Source organism: Oryx dammah, unplaced genomic scaffold (genome assembly GCF_014754425.2).
Source record: "Oryx dammah isolate SB20612 unplaced genomic scaffold, SCBI_Odam_1.1 HiC_scaffold_11, whole genome shotgun sequence".
NCBI lineage: Eukaryota > Metazoa > Chordata > Mammalia > Artiodactyla > Bovidae > Oryx > Oryx dammah.
The window spans coordinates 45,747,171-45,770,114 of record NW_024070195.1 but is presented as its reverse complement, the minus strand read 5'-3'; the positions used below and the strand labels follow the sequence as shown (position 1 = coordinate 45,770,114).

The 22,944-nt window shown below is 38.5% G+C and overlaps 1 protein-coding gene across 1 annotated transcript in view; it reads left to right on the top strand.

Moving 5' to 3' along the window:
• Nucleotides 1-22,944, top strand: part of HMGCLL1 (3-hydroxymethyl-3-methylglutaryl-CoA lyase like 1) — a 121,967-nt gene that overhangs the window by 45,992 nt on the left and 53,031 nt on the right. The window contains exons 5-6 of the mRNA XM_040249185.1: nucleotides 4,503-4,566; nucleotides 8,464-8,652. Coding sequence (XP_040105119.1) covers nucleotides 4,503-4,566; nucleotides 8,464-8,652 — 253 coding nt within the window. The remainder of the gene's footprint in view (nucleotides 1-4,502; nucleotides 4,567-8,463; nucleotides 8,653-22,944) is intronic.

The window sequence follows — 22,944 nt, the reverse complement described above, 5'->3', positions numbered from 1 at the left end:
ACACACGTATGCCCATGGTGGATTCATGTTGATATGTGGCAGAACCAAAACAATATTGTAAAGTAAAAAAAAAAAAAAAAAAGACAATATGAGAAAAATAAAAGGAGAAAGGGGTGAGGGATATATAGAGAGTGGAAGCGAGAGGAATGTCCAAGTGTTTCCCCTTTCTACCTGCTCCAGTTGAGCTGCCCACTCAGAATGTTCTCCAGCATATCTAGGCAGGCCTCTGGACCTGTTGGGGGCAGTTCAGAGTCAGCTCGGACTCAGATCTTCTCTTGTTCCAGCTTGCACTTGCTCTCAGATTCTACAGTTGCTCCTAAAGTGCACAGACCCAGGCTAATTGCAGGAGCATAAACTGCTGGACCTGCCATGGCCAGGGTGGTTCCCCCCTCTTTCATTTGTTCATGCAGCACCTGGTGTTCCACTTTGGCTTGCGGCCCACCGTTTGTAAGTCTCTCTCCAGGGTCCGTTCTCCACCCAGATAGGAGGAGGTGAACGGAGCTGCTTATTAGGGCTCAGTTGTACTGAGAAGACCAAGGGTTACCACAAACGCCACTGGGGTGTGCAGGGAGTACTTCTGTGGCGTTGGCCTGTGGGAGGTCCCCACAGTTCTAGGCGGGTTGTGCACTTCCCCAGGGGAGTTGGTCCTTAGTTGTGACAACCTTGGCATAGCTGAGCCGCTCAGCCTCCCAGGAAGACGTGGGTAGAGACCCACAGCCACTCACAGCTTGTGGTCTTTGGGGTCGAGACTCTAGCAGCCCCCTGCCTTCTGCCTCTGGCTCTCGGGCCCTCTTCTCTGCCTCTGGGGCTATAGACTCCAGCCACTTTCCCTGCTTCGGCATTCACCAGGGCGGGGTCCTTTGTCCTATGAGAGCGCAGCGTTAGAACGTGGTGTCACAGCCTTCCCGTGGGGATGACCTTTGGCTTCTCTGACGGTTCCAGAATTTCCCCTGATCTGCCTCTGTGGTGACATGTTAGTCCCCTCAGAGTATCTTCACAGTCAACCCCGCTCTTCTCCTGAGCACCGGCCCTCCAGATCTGAGCCTCTTCACCCAGCTCCCCCTCGCTGTGGGCGAATGCGAGCCTGTGAGCTGCTTCTCAGCGGAGACGTCCTGTTTGGTACAGTCTCTGTGGTGAATTCTCCATTTTGCCTTCGGAGCACCTTACTCGCTGCGCTCCCCTCTGAGTTTCCAAAACTCCCCACTGCTCCTGTGTGGAAGGGGATTTCCTGGTGTGCGGAAACTTTTCCTCCTTCACACCTCCCTCCCAGGGGTGCAGGCCCCCAACCCCTAATCCTCTGCCTCCCTTCTCATCTTTCTCTTTTTCTCTACCTCATTTCTGAGCAGATTGGTTTGCCTTTCTGGAAGTCTGGCGTCCTCTGCCAGCATTGAGAAGATGTTCTTCGGGAATTATTCCACATGCTGAGGAGATTTCTTGATACATTTGTGAGGGAGAAGGTGGTCTCCCCATCCTATTCCTCTGCCGTCTTGAAGGTCTCCTTGAGTGGTTTTCAATTTTGGCAGTGCAGTAATTTTTCATTTTAATATATTGATAGTTCAATTCTATCCCCTGAGCTTCTGATTTAAGTGGTTTGGCTTGCCCTACCCGTTAGTGTGTTTTGCTTTTAAGCTCTCTAAGATGATTCTGTATAGACAAGATTGAGAAGCACTGTAGTAGACTGCCTGGGAACAGCAGAAGTCTAGAAACTAACATTTGCCACCAAAGCAGATATGGCAGCCTCTCTCCAGACAGAAGCCTCTTCACATTCATGAGAATGCCTCACTTTTTACCAGCGGTTGGCAAGCTTATTCTATTAAGAGTCAAGTAGTAATGGCAACCCATTCCAGTACTCTTGCCTGGAAAATCCCATGGACGGAGGAGCCTGGTGGGCTTGCACTCCATGGGGTAGCTAAGAGTCGGACACGACTGAGCAACTTTACTTTACTTTTCACTTTCATGCATTGAAGAAAGAAATGGCAACCCACTCCAGTATTCGTGCCTGGAGAATCTCAGGCACGGGAAGCCTGGTGGGCTGCCGTCTATGGGGTCGCACAGTGTCGGACATGACTGAAGTGACTTAGCAGCAGTAGCAGCAGCAGTAATATTTTAGATTTTGTGAGTCAGATGATCTTTGATGCAGCTACTATTCTGTTATTATAATGCAAAATAGCCATGGAATGTAGGTAAGCAGATGGGTATAGCTTTGTTCCAATAAAACTTTTGTTTGCATGAGAGTGATGAGCAAGATTTGGCCTCTGGACCTTCCCTTGCCAACTTCTACTTTAGAGAGTTAAAGTACAGTTAATGAACATAGTTGAGAGCCATTGCATTCACTTTGCAGAATGTAGCCCCATGTGTGAATAGGTTATTAAAAAGGTGGAGAAGAATGTGTGAAGATAACATGCAATGGAGGATGAGGACTGGGTCAAGCACAGGCCAGGGCAAGGCTGGTGGAGAAGCTTGAGTGAGTGAAAATGTACCCTGAGAGAGTTAGGGGCATGGCGTGAAAGGGCAACTGTGGCCAGGCTTTGCCACTGGAGTTAAGAGAACGTAGGTGAGGTGTGTGTGTATTTTATATTGTCTTACATTTGTTGTTTCTTGCTTGCTTTGGTTTTGCCTTTAGTGGGATGGCAAAACAAGGATGGTTTTTGCCTTTAGGGGGATGTAATTAGAGAGCCTGGATTTCATTTTTAATCATATTTAGATATTTTGGGTTCAGAATAAATGTACTTCTATTTTCAACACATTATCACCATTGTAGCTGAATTGAAAATATGTGTCCTTTTACCTCCCTTGCCATCTTCTCTAGGGCTGTGTTCACATCAGAACATTTTCTTTTCCACATATCTTCATTAAATTTGTAAAAATCACTCAAGCATTAAGTTTAAATTGTCGTGATTGAAAGATCAGAGAGATGGATTTCCTGTCCAGTATACCTTCCAATGTTTACTTAAATTTATCCTCTTTTCTCCTCCTCTGTCCTCATAATTGACTGCCTGGCTATGGAACTGCTTAGTTATTTTAATTCTAAAAACCCAAATTTTATTCACACATTGATACTTTTGAAATTCAGTTGCATCTTTAGGATCAATGGATATATATTAAATTATTGAATCTCTGTTTCATGTTTTTACTCCAAAACCTCTGGTGAAGTTTGTAGTATATCTTCTAATTGACATCTTTTTAAAAAAATTTCAAGTATAATTGACTTAAAATGTTGTGTTAATTTCTGCTGTACAGCAAAGTGATCCAGTTATATATATATATATATATATATATATATATATATATACGTAAATCAAGGAGACGTGGAATCATCTTTGCTCATATTTTTTGCCTCCACCCTTTTGTGGCACCCACTTCCAGAGTTCATGATGAGTTTCATTTTGGAAAACAAATTGGATCTTGTCATATAAGTGTTTCAAAATAATTGTGAGTGATCTTAAAGTTTCAACTCCATGGCATAGAATTCAAGACCTGGCTATCTAAAGCCTTTCATATTTGGCCCCAAAGAACTGGGTCTCCAGTCTTCTTCCCCACCACCACTCTCCCTTGTGTGAACTGCTTAATTCCTATGACCAGGCATATGGTGCATTATATTCATAGTGTTGTAAAGTCTCTGAGAAATCTTTACTAAAACAGGATTGGTGTTGAGCTGAAAATAGCTAAAAAGAGACTTTTCCTAAACTTTCATACTTTCAGATAGAAGTGTATCATTCTTGCAGGAAAGGCTTGACTTTTTATATTAAATGGTTGAAGAAACGTATGGAATATCTTTATTTGGAGCCGTTTAAACACAGACTAGACAGTCTTTGATTGTCTTGGGGATGATTTAGGTAGACCCATGAGAGAGAGGCAAGGTGAAGTTTGAGGCTGTGGTCAGTTCTAAGAGTTGTGGGGTGATTAATGACTGTATCTTGGTGAGGTCAAAACATCCAGACAAATGAAGAGAAAAGTTCAGCAAGTTCATCTACTGCCAAAGACCTGGATATTTAACAGTTGAATGTATGTAGTTATTTAAATAAAACAGTACATCTCAGGACTCCCTTAGTGGTCCAGTGGTTAAGACTCCATGCTTCCACTGCAAAGGGCATGGGTTTGATCCCTGGTCAGTGAACTAAGATTCCACATGCCACATGGAACAACCAAAATTTTTTTTAAAAAAACAACAAGAATAAAAATATATCCCTCTGGTATTTTCTGCTTTTGTATTATTACTATAGTGTAAGCAACCCCAACAGATAAATACTTATTCCCATCTGCCATCAAATAACATATATCAAATTGTAATTAGACAAATTTTTAAATTAAAACTATGAGTAAATTGAAAATGTTTCCAATTGTTTTTGTTTGGTCTGAGAATAAGATAATAATGAAGGAAGAGAGTAAAATAATTTTTTCTGATGAACCTTTGGCTATTTTTTTCATTTTTATACAATGGAAATTAAGAAGTAGCTTATCCACCAGACACATATTTAAATGGCTCTGTATTTTAAACTTAGGTACGTATCCTGTGCCCTGGGCTGTCCATATGAAGGAAACATCACACTTCAGAAAGTGACAGAAGTAAGATATATGTCTGCTTTTCTGGTTCATGGTAAAATGATGTCTATTTTTAAAAGTGGGCTCTTTTTCCTACTGTTTGTTACATCTGCACCACAAGGCCAAAGAGAACTGGGTCTGGGAGGCATATTTGATCACTGAGCTAATAGCTGTAGTTTAATGCTAAAGACCTAGATAGTGGCTATCACTGTCCAGAGTTAGCATCTGAGTCTTATGATTTGGATGTTCAAAGATGGAGGGAATAAAAACATCTGTTTTGTTTCTGTGTGAATAGAACATAGTGAGTGGCCTGTCTACTTTCTTTTGGAATGTCAGGGCCGTTTTTGCGCACATCCTTAAACTTTGCCTTGGTTGCCCAGGTGGCATCCCTCTGCTGTTTCCTGCCTATTTTGACATGTGTGTGAGTCCATGCTGCTTCCATGCTTTTATTCTTTTTATATCCCATAGCTCTTTCTGCTGAGATTCAAGTTGCCATTATTCCAGAGGCAGAGGCAGATAAACTATAAAATAATGAAGCTTAATTAAAAAAAATTATTGATGTACAGTTTATTTATCATGTTGTGTTAATTACTGCTATACAGGAAAAATTCAGTTAAACATTACATATATATTCCTTTTCATAGTCTTTTCCATTATGGTTTATCATAAGATACTGAATATACTTCCCTGTGCTATACAGTAGGACCTAGTTGTTTATTCATCTTATCTATATAATATTTTGCATCTGCATACAACTTAAATTTTGCAGTCCTTTGCTGGCATCAGACCTCCCAAGGGTCTGTTATTAATTTGTATTCAGTTACATATTCTTTTCTTACAAAACCATTTCCAAAATAATATGACTTCAGACACCACAAAACCCGAATCCGACTCTGCCTATACCCTACCCCTTGCTCTTCTGCCTTCTGCCTCATGCCGCCTCTGGACAGACCTCCCGCAGCCTCAAGCTCTTCATTCCTGCTCCACAATGCCTGGGGTGCTGCCAAAGAGAATCATGGAACAGGCAGATCAGAAGTGTTAGGAATTCATGACCAGTGACCTTGCCTGGGTCTTCTGTTCCACCCCAGGGTGGGGCCAGCTCCTGGTCTCACTGCCCAAAATGACTCTGGCAAACTGAATCCTCCCTGGCAAACTGACTCTCCCAAACTGAATCCGCTAAATCCTCCCCTTCACTCACTCCTCTGCATGTACAACTGCAGAGCCCTTCCTGTCGACACTTGAGCATGCGCGAGCATGCTCCATTTGAAAATTTCCTTCCTTTAGTCAGCATCCTTGGCTGGCTAGTTATCGACAATCCTCTCCATCCCACCACAGCTACACTCCAAAGGGCTGTTTGCATCAGTGGTGCCCACCTATCTGTGCGGCATCAACTCTTCATCATGTCCCCAATGATGTGTAGACCCTTCACGCTGCTGGAATCCCTCTTTGTAAACTTAGCACTGGGATCAAGAAATGAGAGTTTCCCCTTGGTGTCCATGGGTTTATTCTCTATGTCTGTGTCTGTATTTCTGCTTTGCAAATAGGTTCATCTGTATCATTTTTCTGGTTCAACATATATAGCACAGGGAACTCGTCTCAGTGTTCTGTGGTGAACTAAATGGGAAGGAAATCCCCCAAAGAGGGGATATATGTATAAATAGAGCTGATTCGTTTTGCTGTACAGCAGAAACTAACACAATATAGTAAAGCAACTGTACTCCATATTTTTTTTTTTTAAGAAATGCGAGATCCTATTCAATCCTTCTCTTGATTTCTCAGCATAATTTGGGGGTGGTGACATTCCTTCCTGCCTGCCATTCTTGTAACCCTGGGATTGCCCTGACTCCACACTTAGAATTTTCCTTCAATCACTTGGGTGGCAGCTTCACTTTTCTTTACACAGCCATTAAGAAACTCCACCATTTGACAGGCTTTTGGTATAATTAATGACTGTATCTACATGAGGCAAAAAAAAAAAAAAATCCCGATGGAATGAAAGAGAGAAATTCAGTCACCTACATGCTTTCTATATGATTCCAAAGACCTGGATATTTAACAGTTGAATGGATATATTTAAATAAAGGAGAAGAAAGAGGAGGATCAGCATTATGCTTTTTAATCCAAGTTTCCATCCAGTAATAGTCTTCTATCTGGACTAGGTAGCCCTTCTGAGTACCTTCAGCCTGTTTTGGATGTTGGTTGATACTGCCTTTCTGAAATATCAATCCAAGTATATCACTACCACTCCACATTCAGTCAAGGTTTTCTGCTACTCTTGTGATAGAATCCTCAACCCAAATCCTAAACTCGGTTGGTTTACAAGGCTATGTGCTCTTTGAATGCTCTGCTCTGGGCCTTCCTCCCCAGCGTTATGGAGCCCTGTTGCCCTTCAGTTTTTATTTTCTTGTTGCAACTGTCCTTTGCATTTGACCTTTTTGTTTGTTTGTTTTCTGCCTTGCCTCCTGGCATGTGGGATCTTGGTTCCCTGACCAAGGATTGAACCTATATCCCTACAGTGGAAGCACAGAATCCAATCACTGGACCAACAGGGAATTCCCTTGACTTTCCTTCCTACTTGGAATGCCCTTCATATTTGATATTTTAGTTGCCTCAAACTCCACCTGAATATTCTTCTCACATCCTTCCCTTGCCACCTCTCCAACAAGCTGATGCTGACTTTATCTCAAGCTGCACTGAGGCCCTTCCTGTTTGACAGATCTAGGTCAATTTCCTTTGCTCCACACTCTTACCATCTTGTTTCTTTTTTCTAAAATTATTATTTTAGCTGTGTTTACACATTCCCGAGTGGAACTGATTAGGGTCTGTCCTCACTTGGCTCCAGACTCTGTAATACCGTAAACCTGGACGTCTGCGTCATACCACCTCGCAGGGCAGCGTCTGGAGTAAAGCAGGCACTGCAGACAAACACAAGGCATGAGTTCAGGGGTGACCAGGTGTCTGATTTTGCACAGTGATTTTTGTATATTCTCATTTCATTTTTACAACCAAAGATTTCAACACTAACTTCACCATATTACTATGATTTCAAAAAGTTAAGTAGTAAGGCTTAAAAAATGTGCTGTATAAAGATATTTTATTGTTTATATTTTACAGAACAGAGACTGGGGCTTCAAAAACTTCATCTTCTGCCCAGCATCATATGAGGACCGTAGATGAGGTTTAAATCTAGGCCTGTGTGGTTGCACAAGCTGTGTCTTTGTCAACATACCACGCTGCCTTAAAGCAAATTCATATTTCTCTTTGAAAGTAATATTATTATTTGACTTGAAGGGAACTTGAAATTTACTAGGCTCAAGATCATCTGTTTATGAGCTAGAAATTTTAAGACAAAAATATTAAGTGTCTGTATCAATAACAAAGTTACTTGATTGATATCTCTTGACCGCTAGTTTAATAGCTTGAGGAATACTATTAATAGTTTCAAAGTAAATTTCTGATACTTTTGTTAGATTAAAGGGCAGAGAAAATAAGCGTCCCATTATTGAAATTGTAACTTATAATTTTATCATTGAACATACAGTTACACAGATAGATATGGTTCTAAGGCAAACTTGAATGTTAGAAACAGATAATTGCAGGAATATCAATGGACATGAGTTGGAGCAAACACTGGGAGACGGTCAGTGAGGGACAGGAAGCCTGGTGTGCTGCAATTCCTGGGGTTGAGAAGAGTCAGACACAACTTAGTGACTGAGCAACAACAGAAATGTCATTCAAAGTTTTATCTAATGTTTGGGATTCACGAGCAAGGAAAAAGACTAGAAAACTAAAATATATGTTTTCTATGAATACGCATGTGACCTTAGTTGTGATGTTTACCTCTAGATTATGTTTGCTAAGGAACAACAGGACTTGAGTCCATTGATTTCCATTGTTTTACTTGCTTGCTTTTCCTGGTAGGTGTCTAAGAGACTATATGGCATGGGCTGTTATGAGATATCCCTGGGAGACACAATTGGAGTGGGAACTCCAGGAAGCATGAAGAAGATGTTGGAAAGTGTCATGAAAGAAATCCCACCCAGGGCCCTTGCTGTTCACTGTCATGACACCTACGGACAAGCCTTAGCAAATATCCTCACAGCCCTTCAGGTATTTTGTATTATTTGTGTGTGTGTGTAAAGGTGTGTATATTTATTTGGCATACAAATGTATTAAGAACTTTAGTGAGATAATATTTATAAATTGCTAAGAATATAACATTTAAACAGTAGTCCACACACAGCACACACTCAGGAAATATTTGTCAATTTGCACATGCTTTTTTGGGCAATGGTGTCTCTTATTACAGTTCATTTGATTTGGAAAGATCCCTGAACTTGTTCTTTTAAAAAGCATTAATATTCTCAGGGCTATGTCTGTTTCTTTCAACTTTCGGCCTTACTGAAAAATGATGGCATTGTGGAGGGTGCAAAGCACAGAGATAGTAGCACATACTGTTGTAATCATGTAACGTGTGCTCTTTTGGATAATTTGGTGCTCTGTGATAAGGAAATATGGTGCTGAAATATAGACTATTTTGTTTAAGATGTTTTCCTGTTGTTGGCAAGCCTCCTTTTGAAAGAATCCCTGGTTTTTATCAACTATATTCTGATCAAAATCAAGAGATTTAGAAAGTTGGAGGATTAGGAATTACTTATTAAATTCTCATGGTACCTCAGTTCTTTTTAATGTATTAATTGAAAAGAACACATAAATTGCATTTTAAAATATTTATTGTTAAATCAATGTTATTTCTTAAACTTGACTAAAAATAGATTGACTGGATGTTCTTTGAACCTAAGATTTTGACAACTAAAGATAAGAGTGCCTGAAAGCTTTTTGGTGAGGCTGAAAATCAATGCCTGAAGCTTAATGTCACTGTCCTGCAGTGCACAGTTGTTTGGCAGAAGTTAAAAAAACCCTGTGAAGATCAAGCCCCACAAGGGCTTATTTGGACTTTGTAACATATGTGCACAAATCCTTATTTATCCTCTGGAAGCAGGCAAGGAACACTGTATTGAATTAGAAGAAAAAATGATATCCCATGGACTTTGGGGCGTGGGAATTTTGACAATTTTCCTTCTCTTTTCTAGTTTCTAAAACAATAGAGAACTAGGCACTGCTTCAGGATTCTGTGTTCAGCTGCAACTGTAACTTATTAAGTGTTCCTCACCAGCAAGTTCCTGGAGAGGTCTGGTGTGTGTGTGTGTGTGTGTGTGTGTGTGTGTGTGCACGCACGCGCGCGTTTGTCTGTGTGTCTCTCTCATTTCGTATATGGATATATCCTCTGTACGGTAATGCTTTGAGTTATATTTTATTCATGTACCATATTTATTGCATAATGAGTGATACCTTAGTTTGAGGGAATCCAGGGCGGTAATGGAAATTCTGGAAACCCAAACATCTAATATTTAAAGTTTATGCCTCTTGAAAATGCTCCAGTGCGAAATATTGCTGTTGCCCGATTGTGACTGTGACAGTTAGGAAGGCCTATCTGAGGAGTTTAAAATCAGATACAAAGAATGAAACTGGAGCCGATTATACAGAGTGAAGTAAGCCAGAAAGAAAAACACCAGTAAGGTATACTAACACATCAGGATTGGAAACTCATGTACACCCATGGCGGATTCATGTCAATGTATGGCAAAACCAATACAGTATTACTAAAATATATATATATATATAAAATATATATTACTAAAATAAAGTTTAAAAAAAGCAGATACAAAGAATGAGAAGAGGGACTTACCTGGTGGTTCACTGGCTAAGACTCCATAGTCCCACTGCAAAGGATAGAGGTTCAATTCCTGGTCTGCGAACTGAGATCTTACATGCTGGGGGTTTCGGCAGAAAAAAAAAAAAAAGAATGAAAAGAAAGTAACCTCAATCAGGGGCGTGTGGGGGGTGGGGGCATCAGTGTGTGGAAAGAATGTTCAAGCAGATGAAATACCACTCGGGCAAAAGGCCTTGGAGAGGGAGATGATGTCCCAGGAGCTGAAAGTCAGCTAATAATGTTATTCAGGGGGAAGCTGAGCTCTATAACATTTGCTGTGTTAATTGAGCTGCAAAGTCTCCATTTACAAAAGAGATGAGAACTCCATTTTTGGAGCATTTGCCCATCCATCCTATAACAGCCATAAGGGGTGCGGGTGTAGAAAAAGCGCTTGGCCCAAGCAAGATGGGGAGCAAAGGTCAGGACCTGACCCCCACCAAATACCACATTCTCAGTCAAAAAGGGTGAACCAGCAAAACTCTCAGCTCACAAAGGGAGAAGGCGGCAAGCCATAGTCATTCTCAAGGCCTTGGCTCTGAGTAAGGGAGAAATACACAAGCTCCCTTTACACTTCCTAGCTTGTTGGCTCTGATGTGGATTTAGGATTCAAATTCATGTTGCCTGCAGAATGTTTAAGACCCGAGCAGATGAGTGGCTGTGGATTAGTAATACCTATAGGTGTCAGGAAGAATATAAATCTTGTCAGAAGGAACATATCTTAAATTTAAGCTGAACTGTTTGGAATCTGTGTGTATGGATGTCTGTGTGTGTCTCAGTGTGTATATATGCATGTGTCTATGTGTGTGTAGGTGGCTATGTGTGTATGTGCTTGTGTGTGTGTGTCTGTGTGTGAATGGATATGTGTGTGTGTGTCAGGGGAGGGGTGGATATTCTGCTCTGCTCTTGTACAAGTTCGTAGGGAGCATGTCCTCAAGCACTGGGCTTTGTGTGTTTTGTCCCTTTACTCTTTGCACAAGCTCTAAGTACATGTGGGAAGCGAGGGGTGAGGAAAATGCACTTGGAGGCTGGCGGGGGCCACAGCCTGGAGCTTGACATGAAATCACTGTATAAGCAGGCAGAGGAGAGGGTCAGAGCGGCTTCTGTAAGAAGCACTGTGCAGCCTGAGTAGCCAGCTCAAATGAACTTTTGAGGAAATGGTCAGAAAGCAGAGACCTGCTCGGGGAGCTCACCACTAGAGTTGAGAGTTTGTCTTTGCTGCTGTCCCCTTTCCAGCGCTGGCATCCAGTTTGATAAGCCAGTGACAGTGTGAAATGTATACGCTCCTTTCTCTCTGAATCTGTGTGTAGCTGAGACACTCTGTTAGCGTTTTGGGAGGTCTGTGTTCATCTAGACATGGACTGTCTGCAGACCCACGTGTACTGGTCCCCCAGCAGCACTGAGTAAGACAGAGTCAGCCTGGACCCGTCCCCATTTCCTGTATCCTGTCTCCTCCCCAATAAAAGCAGCAGCAACAACAATAACTAGGGTTACCTTGAGTGGAGGAGAAAAAATATGCCTTAGGAAAAAAAGCTGCCAGTGTTTAAATAGAAGGGAAATCAGAGAAAGTTCCACTTCATTATGAAGCAAGCAAACTTTGGCTTCAGGAAGCACTGGCCATACTTCATTCTTTAAAATGGAAATCTTTGAAGTGGCTTCTAGTCAAATTGGTGGTACATGTGGAGTGGATATCATTTGCTTTAATTTAAGGGTTGAGAAACAGTTTACAGTGCTCCAAACTGGAAGTTAAGATGATGGCATGGAGACGTGCAGTAAGTGGAAACTTGGCCACGATGGTCGGAAACAAATGAGAGTTATAAATGGAACATCCCCTCTTGGTCTGGAAAGCACACACTAATCGTGTAATAGAGGGATCTTTCTTGGGTTCCCAGGTTTTATTGTATTTTTTATTATTTAAACAGACTTATAAGACTGTACATGCTTGTATGGGAGTCAAGAATTTATAATTATCAGATATTCTTTAATATAGAGAAATAATTGAGACTATAGATTTGAGTGGGGGATATTTATAACCACCCAAACCCAAAAGAGCAAGAAAATGAGGTGACAAAATGCACAGCATTGCAGTAATGGAAGAAACGCACATAGTCCAATATACTTGTCTTAATTGTTATGTAAAAAGTGAGTCTCACCCTTCTGCATATTCCCAAGTACCTAAGTAAAACACCAGTGAACAAATTATTTAATCTACTTAATACTAAACAATTGCGCAGTCTCTGTTTTTCTCCACTCAAATGATTTGAGTCTTCATAACTGGGTAAAACAGGGTAAAACAAATGAGTTCTAATACCACAAATAACAGAACCACATTAATTGATAGCAAAGATAGTAGAATAGGCAATATTTAGCTTTTCCCTAAAGAAATACAATTTGCCTTTTTTTCTCTTAAGCTTAATATACATTTAGCTAATGTGCCTTTCTTCATGATGTTTTCCATATGTTTATTATTCTCTTTTAGAAAAACCAAATCATTTACCTAATTTTTACAATAAAGCATTCTTTTCTTCATATTGACTCTCATTAAACCACATTTAAATGCTACCAAACAGCAAATATGTCCTCATGTAATTGATTCTTGAGATTCTCAAAGAAAATTTTTTAGATTCCAAATTCCCTTCTCAGTTCTACACCTATAGAATGTGTACAATGATTTATATATCCTCAGATTTTGCAAAACTGAGATGAGGTACAGAGTTTCTAGAACATTTGTCTTAGTAACAGTGCATGTGGTTAATACTTCATATTATTACAGTCATTGCAATTGAAACTATTACTACTGCTGACATATTAATAACAATAATAATAACCTTTGTTACTCAAAGAGCTAGAGGACAAAGCATTGCTTTACAAATGTATACATTTGTAAATACATGCTTTAGATATTGTTCATTTATTCAATATCTATTAAAGAGCTAAGTAGAAATCAGTGGGGAAGAAAGAAAATAAAAAGTTTCAAACTGGATACCCCTACAGAGGTTTTACAAAATGCATTATTAATTTATTCAACAAATATTCATTTTATTAGACACCATTTTAGATACTCGGTTCAGATATAAAATCTCTAAGCCGTCCTGCTATGGAGAAAAATGCTTTAGTTTAACTCAGTACCTCCAGAAGCATTTTGAGTAGGAAATATTTTTTGGGGGGGAGGATGATTTCTTTTGTTTTTTATTTGTTTGCTTTTTGCTACACAGTCGTCTTTCTCCAGTACAGTATTATGTTGAAAAATATTTTCAGGTGGAATGAGGTATAGGTTATCATAAAAAAAATAAATAAATAGTAAAGCAATTAGAATTCACCTGTGGTGGATTCATGTCAATCTATGCCAAAACCAATACAGAATTGTAAAGTAAAAATTAAAAATAAATAAATAAATTTAAAAAAAAAATAAATAAAAAAAATAAAAGTGAAAAAAAAAAAAAGAAGTGGAAAAAAGAAATAAAAGAGGTCAACTAACTTTATAAATCAACTATACTTCAATTAAAAAGTACTTTTAAAAGCAAAATAAGCAAATAAAAGAGAACAAGGAGTCCAGCAAAAGTTTAGCACAGTTCAACTTTTGAGTGTGTGTAATCAGGGCGTTGAGCTATAACGTCAGTAAAAAAAGAGAATAAAGTTCCTTTCTAGTATTATTATTATTTTTGCCAGTGGCTGGATTGCTTGAATCAGTGATGAAAAATAAGGAAACATGAATGATTTTGTTTCTCTCCAACATCATATTATTAATATAGATACCTCTCTGATTTTGACTATAGGTCATCAGGTGAGATGGTATGGAATATACCTATGTGTGTGAATATATATATATATATAATATTCCAATCCTATATCCAGATATTGAAGGGGGCAGTTAGAAAAAACTCCTTCTGAGCTGGATGGCATTTTAAACTGGAATTCAGGTAATCGATATTTAAAAATAGCATGTGTGAATTTGGTTTTAATATGCTAAACGTCAAAGCATTTAATTTTTATGTAGTGGGTTACACTTAGGTTATAAGCCTGAAACTCACCAAGGAAGAGTAGATGGCCTTAAAGTCTCTGTCTCTCCCAAGGCAGTTAATCCAAGCTGGTCAGGTAAGCAACTGTTGTAAAAATTTATTACTGTTGGTGGGGATTAGGGCCAGGTTATGATATGACTCTTGCTGTGACATAAGAGATGAAAATTTCAGAACTCACTACCTTTTTGAGCATCTCTCTAATTCATTCTGTAAATGTCTCATACAGTTGTTTTAATCTTGTTTTTAATATCTGATTTTCAACCAAGTATTTGTCATATCTTTCTTCATACAACTGTCTTTAATTTGGAAATCTTGCTGTTTTGCTCTATTGTTCATAGAAAAACACATTAAGCTTTTTTTAAAAAAAAATCTTTAATGTTCCTTTTTTCTTAATTTTTCTCTCATGAAAATTTCTATTTACAAGGAAACTTTATAAATATATACACTCTTGCCCATTAATGTAACTTGACACCGATATTTTTCTTAAAAATATTGGTTTGAAATTCATCAATTTGGTATTGAACATAAAGTAGTATTATTTTCATGCCTGTCTTTTGGTTTATTGTAATGTAATCAATTAATGGTTATAGGCTCAGCACTAATAACAGAACAAGTGTGCAATTCACACACACACACACACACAATTAGAACCACTGATACATATAATAACCAAAATTCAAGAATGCTTTACCTTTATTGCTTGAAAAATTTTCTCATATACTGCCATATATTCTAGTTATAAGCTTGAGTAACACATATTCTAGTTCTGGGAGTGGTATACACTATTAGCTCACACTGGTTCATTTTTTAAATAATTATTTTAGAATATTAAAGTTAATAGTATCTATAAACTTTAGATTGAAGACTGAAAGACAACAGAGGATGAGGACCAAGGTGAACATATGGCATCCCAGACTGAAAGCTACAAAGCTGGTTTCTTTCCTACATATTTATAAATCTCTTCAATGTAGAACAGACTATAAAATGGAAATTACGTCTATCAAAAATGAACACATAATTATTTTATGATTTTAGAATGCTTGTTTAACCAAAAACATATTTATTAACTGCTGTTAACAAATCGTGTTTATTAATCATGTTAATAAATCACGTCATCCTGTTCGTGACGCCAGTTGTCTTGCTGTATCTCACTGTGCACACTGTTCATTGAACGCAGGGTAGATGAGGTGCTAGCTCAGAGGCTGGAAGAAGATGTGGGGAAATGCAGACAGGTTTATTCTCTGCCGGCCGGCACAGCAGCCATAGCAATATTCTTTCGTGGCTGACACAGCAACCCTAGCAGCAGACGCTCTATTCTCTCCTCGCATGGCTGACCCCAGGACACAGCCGTGACACAGCAGTAATACGCCACCTCTTTCTAGGTGGAGCTCACATGCATGCGTGCTGCACACAGCCCGTGACCAAGCCAGTACCTCCTGATGTGCGTGTGCAGTGCTAGATTATAAATGATCTCAGCTGTTACAGTCATTATTTATAAAATGAGAGGAGAGCCTGAACACACCACCTTGGCCAATTTGCTCTCTCCCTACAAATGCCTTCTGTGTGAAAGTCTGTCTGCTATTAGGAATGAGAAAAGCAAAATGAAAAGAAAAGGAATAAGAGACAAAAATGCAGGATAAAAAACCATCTTATTTATTAATTACTTTTTCATATATCTAAAAATGTGGGAATCATGGCAAATTGCTTAGGAAATGAGTTGGATTATTGTTACATAATTTACATTGGTCATTTTCACCTAGGTTATGTTGGTAAATTATCCTGACTTAAAAATTTGCAAAAATTATAAGAACTGTAATAATCAGGATGTGATTATATATTTCTTTTGAAAGATTTCAAATTAAATAAAACTATTTTTGTAGTAATTGTTTTCCACCTTTACTGAGATACCATTGACATACATTGCTGCATAAGTTTAAGGTATCCAGCATCACAGTTTTACTTAAATATGTTGTGAGACGATTATATCAATACACTTGGTTAGCATCCATCATCTCATATAAAAAGTAAGAGCAAAAAAGGAAAAAAAATGCTTGTTATGAGAATTTTTAGGGTTTACTCTAGCATCTTTCAGATATATCATACAACAGTGCTAACTATAGTCATCATATCGTACATTTCACCTCTAGTAATTATTTATCTTTCACCTGGAAGTTGCTACATTTTTACTACCTTCCTCCAAGTTTTCTTCTCCCCACACTGACTTTGACCTGTTTTTATCTCAGTTTGGTGGGGTTTTTGTTTGTTTTGATTTCTTTGGTTTTTAGATCTGACTGTGAGAACATACAGTATCCCTCTATGTGACTTACTTTAGTTGGCATAATGCCATCAAGGTTTGTCTATGTTTTGCAAATGGCAGGGTTTCATAGTTTTATTTGTCAGTGAATTATTATTCCAATATAAATATATGTAATATTATATGTATATCATATATATACTTTACTGTACTTTTACATTATATCACATATTAATATATAAAATAATTAGATCATTTTATATATAAATACTTTAAATAATTTGAATGAATACTTATACAGTGTTTAAATAATTATATGATATTTTATTATATATATAGTATGTGACATACTATCAAACTATAGATATATAGTATATATCATATATATTGTATAATACATAGTATCTGTTATTTAACAGTATGTGACATTATTATCATACTATATATTATATACATTGTATAATATGTAATATCTGTTATTTAACATGTAGAATATAAATTGTGTAAAAATTGTTACAGACATATATTAGAGATATTATAGATATTATATAGGTATTATTATAGTATATATAATTTATGTTATGCATTATACAGAATATGTGCTGCTGCTGCTGCTAAGTCGCTTCAGTCATGTCTGACTCTGTGCGACCCCATAGATGGCAGCCCACCAGGCTCCCCCGTCCCTGGGATTCTCCAGGCAAGAACACTGGGCTGGCTTGCCATTTCCTTCTCCAGTGCATGAAAGTGAAAAGTGAAAGTGAAGTCGCTCAGTTGTGTCTGACTCTTAGCAACCCCATGGACTGCAGCACACCAAGCTCCTCCATCCATGGGGTTTTCCAGGCAAGAGTACTGAAGTCCATTGCCTTCTCTGACAGACTATGTACTAAATTATAATTCTTATATATAGTTCATAAATATAATTAATTTAATATTCTACTTAAATTTATTATATTTGTATATTTTATATATTATATGCAGTATAGTTAGCATATATAATATACAAATAATATATTAATAATATAGTATACATATATGCTATATTATATATATTGAACACATAGAATATAAATTATATAATGTTTATATATTGCATGCTAAGTTGCTTCAGTCGTGTCTGACTCTTTGCAACCTTGTAGACTGTAGCCTGCGAGTCTCCTCTATGTGACTGCCCAGGCGAGGATACTGGAGTGGATCTTCCTGACCCAGGAATTGAACCATGTCTCTTTGTTTCCTGAATTAGCAGGCAGATTCTTAACCACTAGCACCAATATTTATATATTATGTAGTATATATAATATATTTATATAAGTATAAATATATTTATCTATTTAATATTATATAGTATCTATATATTACATAGTATATAATCCAGAAATATATCATATAAAATATATAACTATATATTATACATAATATTTCATTATATATATTTATATATATATATATATATAGCTCAACTTTAAAATTTTTTCACCCATCAGTGGACAGTTAGTTTCCGTGCTTTGACTATTGATAATAATACTGCAGTGAACTTGGAGGTGCAAATATCTTTTCAACTTAACTTTTTTATTTCTTTTGGATGTTTTCAGATGTAGAACCCCCTGATTACGTGGTAGCCCTATTTTAAATTTTTTGAGGATTCCCCATACTTTTCTGTGTAGAATCTGTACCAGTTTATAAATCTACCAGTAGTGCACAGGGTTCCTTTTTCTCCACACCCTCACCAGCATTTGCTGTCCCTTCTTTTTTGCTGATTATCCGTCTAAAATGTTTAAAGTGATAACTCAAAGTGATTTTTATTTCCCTAATGTCCACTGATTTTGAACACCTTTTCATTTTGTTGCTCAGTCATTCATTTGTGTCCGACTCAGGCCTCATGGACTGCAGTGCATCAGGCTTCCCCGTCCTTCCCCATCGTCTGCAGTTCACTCAAGCCCATGTCCACCGAGTCAGTGATACCATCCAAACAGCTCATCCTCTGTCATCCCCTTCTTCTCCTGCCTTCGATCTTTCTCAGTGAGTCGGCTCTTCACATCAGGTGGCCAAAGTATTGGAGCTTCAGCTTCAGCATGAGTCCTTCTAATGAGTATTCAGGGTTGATTTTCTTTAGGATTGATTGGTTTGATATCCTTTATGTCCAAGCGACTCTCAAGAGTCTTCTCCAACACCACAGTTCAAAAGCATCATTTCTTCAGCACTCAGTCTTCTTTATGGTCCAAGTCTCACATTCATACACGACTGCTGGAAAAACCATGGCTTTAACTAGACAAATCTTTGTCGACAAAGGAATGTCTCTGCTTGTCATAACATTTCTTACAAGGAGGAAAGTGAAAGAAAATGAAGTCGCTCAGTCGTGTCTGACTCTTTGTGACCCGTGGACTGTAGCCCACCAAGCTCCTCCGTCCACGGGATTCTCCAGGCAAGATTACTGGAGTGGGTTGCCATTTCCTTCTCCATTTCCTTCTACAAGGAGGAAGCATCTTTTACTTTCATGGCTGCAGTAACTGTTCCCATTTACTATTCACATATCATCTTTGGATAAATGTCTATTCAGATCTTTGCCCATTTTTAAAATGGGAGTGTTTGAAACGTTTGGTATTGAGTTCTATGAGTTTTTCAGTTATATATGTATATGTATTCACACCTATATATGTGTGTGTGTGTGTGTATTCTTTTTTAAATAGTTTCCTTCATATATAGTAATTGCTTGTTGTTTATCTATTTTATGTATAGTAATGTGTATGTGCTAATCTCCAACTCCCACTTATCCCTCCCCTGTTCTTTCCCCTTTGGTAACCATTACTTTGTTTTTTTCTATGTCCATGAGTCTGTTTCTCTTTTGTAAATAAGTGCATTTGCGTCATTTTTTAGATTCCGCATGTGAGTGTTCTGATGTAATATTTTTCTGTCTGACTTGCTTCACTTAGTGTGATAATCTCTACGTCCATCTATGGTATTGCAAATGGCATTGTGTCACTCTTTTTATGGCTGAGTAATATTCCATCGTATATATGTACTACATCTTCTTTATCCATGCTTCTGTCAGTGGACACTTGGGTGGCTTCCATGCCTGGGCTATTGTAAGCAGTGCTGCTGTGTACACTGGGGTGTATGTTTAATTTTGTTATTTGGATTTAGGTGTCATCTTCAAAAACGTCAGTGTCAAGAAGCATTTTTTCCTATGTTTTCTTCTGGAAATTTCATATTTTCAGATCTTATATTTAAATCTTTAATCCATTTCAAGTTAGTTTTTGTGAGTGATGTAAGACAGGGACCTTCTTTAATTCCATTACCTGTGAATGCCATTTATTCAAAAGTTTGCCCTTTCTCCACTGAGTCTTCTTGGGTTGTTTGTTAATATTGGTTGAACTTAGATAGTTGGTTTATTTGGGGACTTTTTTGAAAATTAATTTATTTTTTATTGAAGGATAAATGCTTTACAGAATTTTGCTGTTTTCTGTCAAACTTCAACATGAATCAGCTGCAGACATACATATATCCCCTCCCTTTGAAACTCCCTCCCATCTCCCTCCCCTAACCCAACCCTCTAGATTGATACAGAGCCCTTGTTTGAGTTTCCTGAGCCATACAGCAAATTCCTGAATCTTGATTCTATTCCATTGATCTATTAGTCTGTTTTTGCCAGTACCATACTGTTTTGATTACTAGGCATTCATACTATAACTTAAAATCAGGAAATATGATACCCTCTGTTTGGTTCTTCTTTCAAAGGACTGTTTTTCCTTTTTTGTTTCCATGTAAATTTTAGGACTTTTTTCCACTTCTATAAAAAATGTCATGGGAAACTTAATAGGAACTGCATTGAATTTATAGATAGCTTTCGGTAGTATTATTTTAACAATATTAACTCTTCAATCTATGAACATGGGAAACCTTTCCATTTATGTGTCTAAGAAATCTTTAGATTTCTTGAATCAATGTCTTGTAGTTTTCAGAGTAAAGATTTTTCACCTCCTTGTTAAGTTTATTCCTAATTATTTTTTGGTGAATGTTATTGTAAAATGGATGAAGTTCTTTATTTACTTTTCAGATAATTTGTTGTTAGTGTACAGAAATGTTTTGATTTTCTGCACATTAATTTTTTATCCTTCAACTTTAATAAATTTATTAATTACATTTAACTGGGCTTCCCAGGTGGTGCTAGTGATAGAGAACACGTCTGCCAGTGTAGGAGACATAGGAGATGTGAGTTTGATCCCTGGATTGGGAAGATCTCTTGGAGAAGGGCATGGCAAACCACTCCAGTATTCTCGCCTAGAGAATCCCATGGACAGAGGAGCCTGGCAGGCTAAAGTCCATAGGGTTGCATAGTGTCAGACACGACTGAAGTGACTGAGCACACACAATTACATTTAACAGGTTTTAGTGGAGTCTTCAGGATTTTCAATATGTAAAATCTTATCACTGGCAAATAGAGATGGTTTTATTTCTTACCTTCCAATTCTGATGTGTTTTCTTTTTCTTGCCTGACTTCCAGTACTATGTCGAATAAAAGTGGCAAGGATGAGGCTATGGATTAATTCCCTGCCTGGGTATTGTAGGGGAAACCTCCCTGCCCAGTAATAGCTCTGCTCTGTGGAATATCTGTGTGGCCTGCCTGCTTCTCAGCTCCAGTGCTGCTAGGCTAAGCAACTTCTAAGTGTTCTCACTAGCCCTTCTCGTCAGGTGGGTCCTAGGGTCACACTCTGAAGCTTGTTGGACTGTAACTCAGCTACCTTGTCTGGGAATGGGCAAATCAGGTCCTTTTGTTGTTGTTGTTCAGGCACTAAGTCATGTCCAACTCTTTGTGACCCCGTGGACTGTAGGATACCAGGATTTTCTGTCCTCCACCATCTCCCAAAGTTTGCTCAAATTCATCCGTTAAATCAATAATGCCATCTAACCATCTCATCCTCTGTCATCCCACTTCTCCTGCCCTCAATCTTTCCCAGCTTTGGGACTTTTCCAGTGAGTTGGCTCTTTGCATCAGGTGGCCAAAGAATTGGAGCTGCAGCTTCAGCATCAGTCCTTCCAGTGAATATTCAGGGTTGATTTCCTGAATATTAACCAGTTTCACTGCTGTGATCTCCTTGCCGTCTAAGGGACTCTCAAGGCTCTTCTCCAGCACCACAATTCGAAAGCATCTGTTCTTTTGTGCTCAGCCTTATTTATGGACCAACTCTCACATCCGTACATGACTACTTAGGGCCACCAAAACTCCTTGCTTGAGGATCTGACTCAGGAAGACCTACATCTGTCCTTTTCCCTGGTAAGATTGCAACAGGAACTTGGTTCTGCAATTCAGCAAAACTGATGGCTGGGACTACTATTTAGATTCTGCAGGTAGGAACTCGGGCTTTCAAGACCCAAGTGCTATTGCTGCAAGCAACATGGACCCTCTTCTCTGTCATGGTCAGATTCCCAGTGAAAGATCTCTGAAGATTCTCCTGAAATCCCTGTGGAGCAAGGTCAGAGCAGGGGTTCCCACAAAGTGATCCACAGCACTGAGTGGCGACTGGATGTTTCCCTGGGCTCTCGTTCCCACTGGAAGTGTCGTAGGCTCAGAGGGAACTCTTGGCATAATGCTGCTCCAGCCTGGGGGACAGGCAAGGTGGTCAGTGTGTAGCCACTTTTCTTACCTATTAATGAGGTTTCTTTTGGTGCGGGTGGTGCAAAGGTGCTCAGCCTTTTCCCCATGTTCTAGAATTCTCATAACTGTCTTGTCTATGAATAGTTGTTAGCTGTGCTTGGGAGGGGGGGACAAAGTCAGGAATGACCTATGGTATCATTACGATGACGTCACTCCTATTGGCTTTTAGTGATTAGGAAATTGTATTGATTTTCAAATTTTTGTAAAGTATAAATTAGTACAGAGGAAAATGAATTACTTATAATCCTACCTCAGAGGGAGTATTAGTATTAGCTGTCAAAGTAGGTCATTTTCACTTATGTATGTATGAATATATATGTGTGTGTGTGTGTGTGTGTGTGTGTATGTCTATGTGTATTGTATGGGCTTCCCAAGTGGTGCTAGTGGCAAAGAACCTGACTCCCAATGCAGAAGATGCAGAAACGTGACTTGATCTCTGTATTGGGAAGATCCCTTGGAGGAGAGCATGGCAACCCGCTCCAGTATTCTTGCCTAGAGAATCCCATGGACAGAGGAGCCTGGCGGGCTATGGTCTATAGGATCACAAAGTGTTGGACTCAACTGAAGGTCCTTAGCCTGCATGCCATGCATATTGTATTTTATTGCAGTATGCTTTATTATTCATTTATTATTATTTTATTAAATTGAAGGTTTGTGATAATCCTTTGTTAAGCAAGTCTATTGGTGCCATTTTTTTCAACAGTTTTCT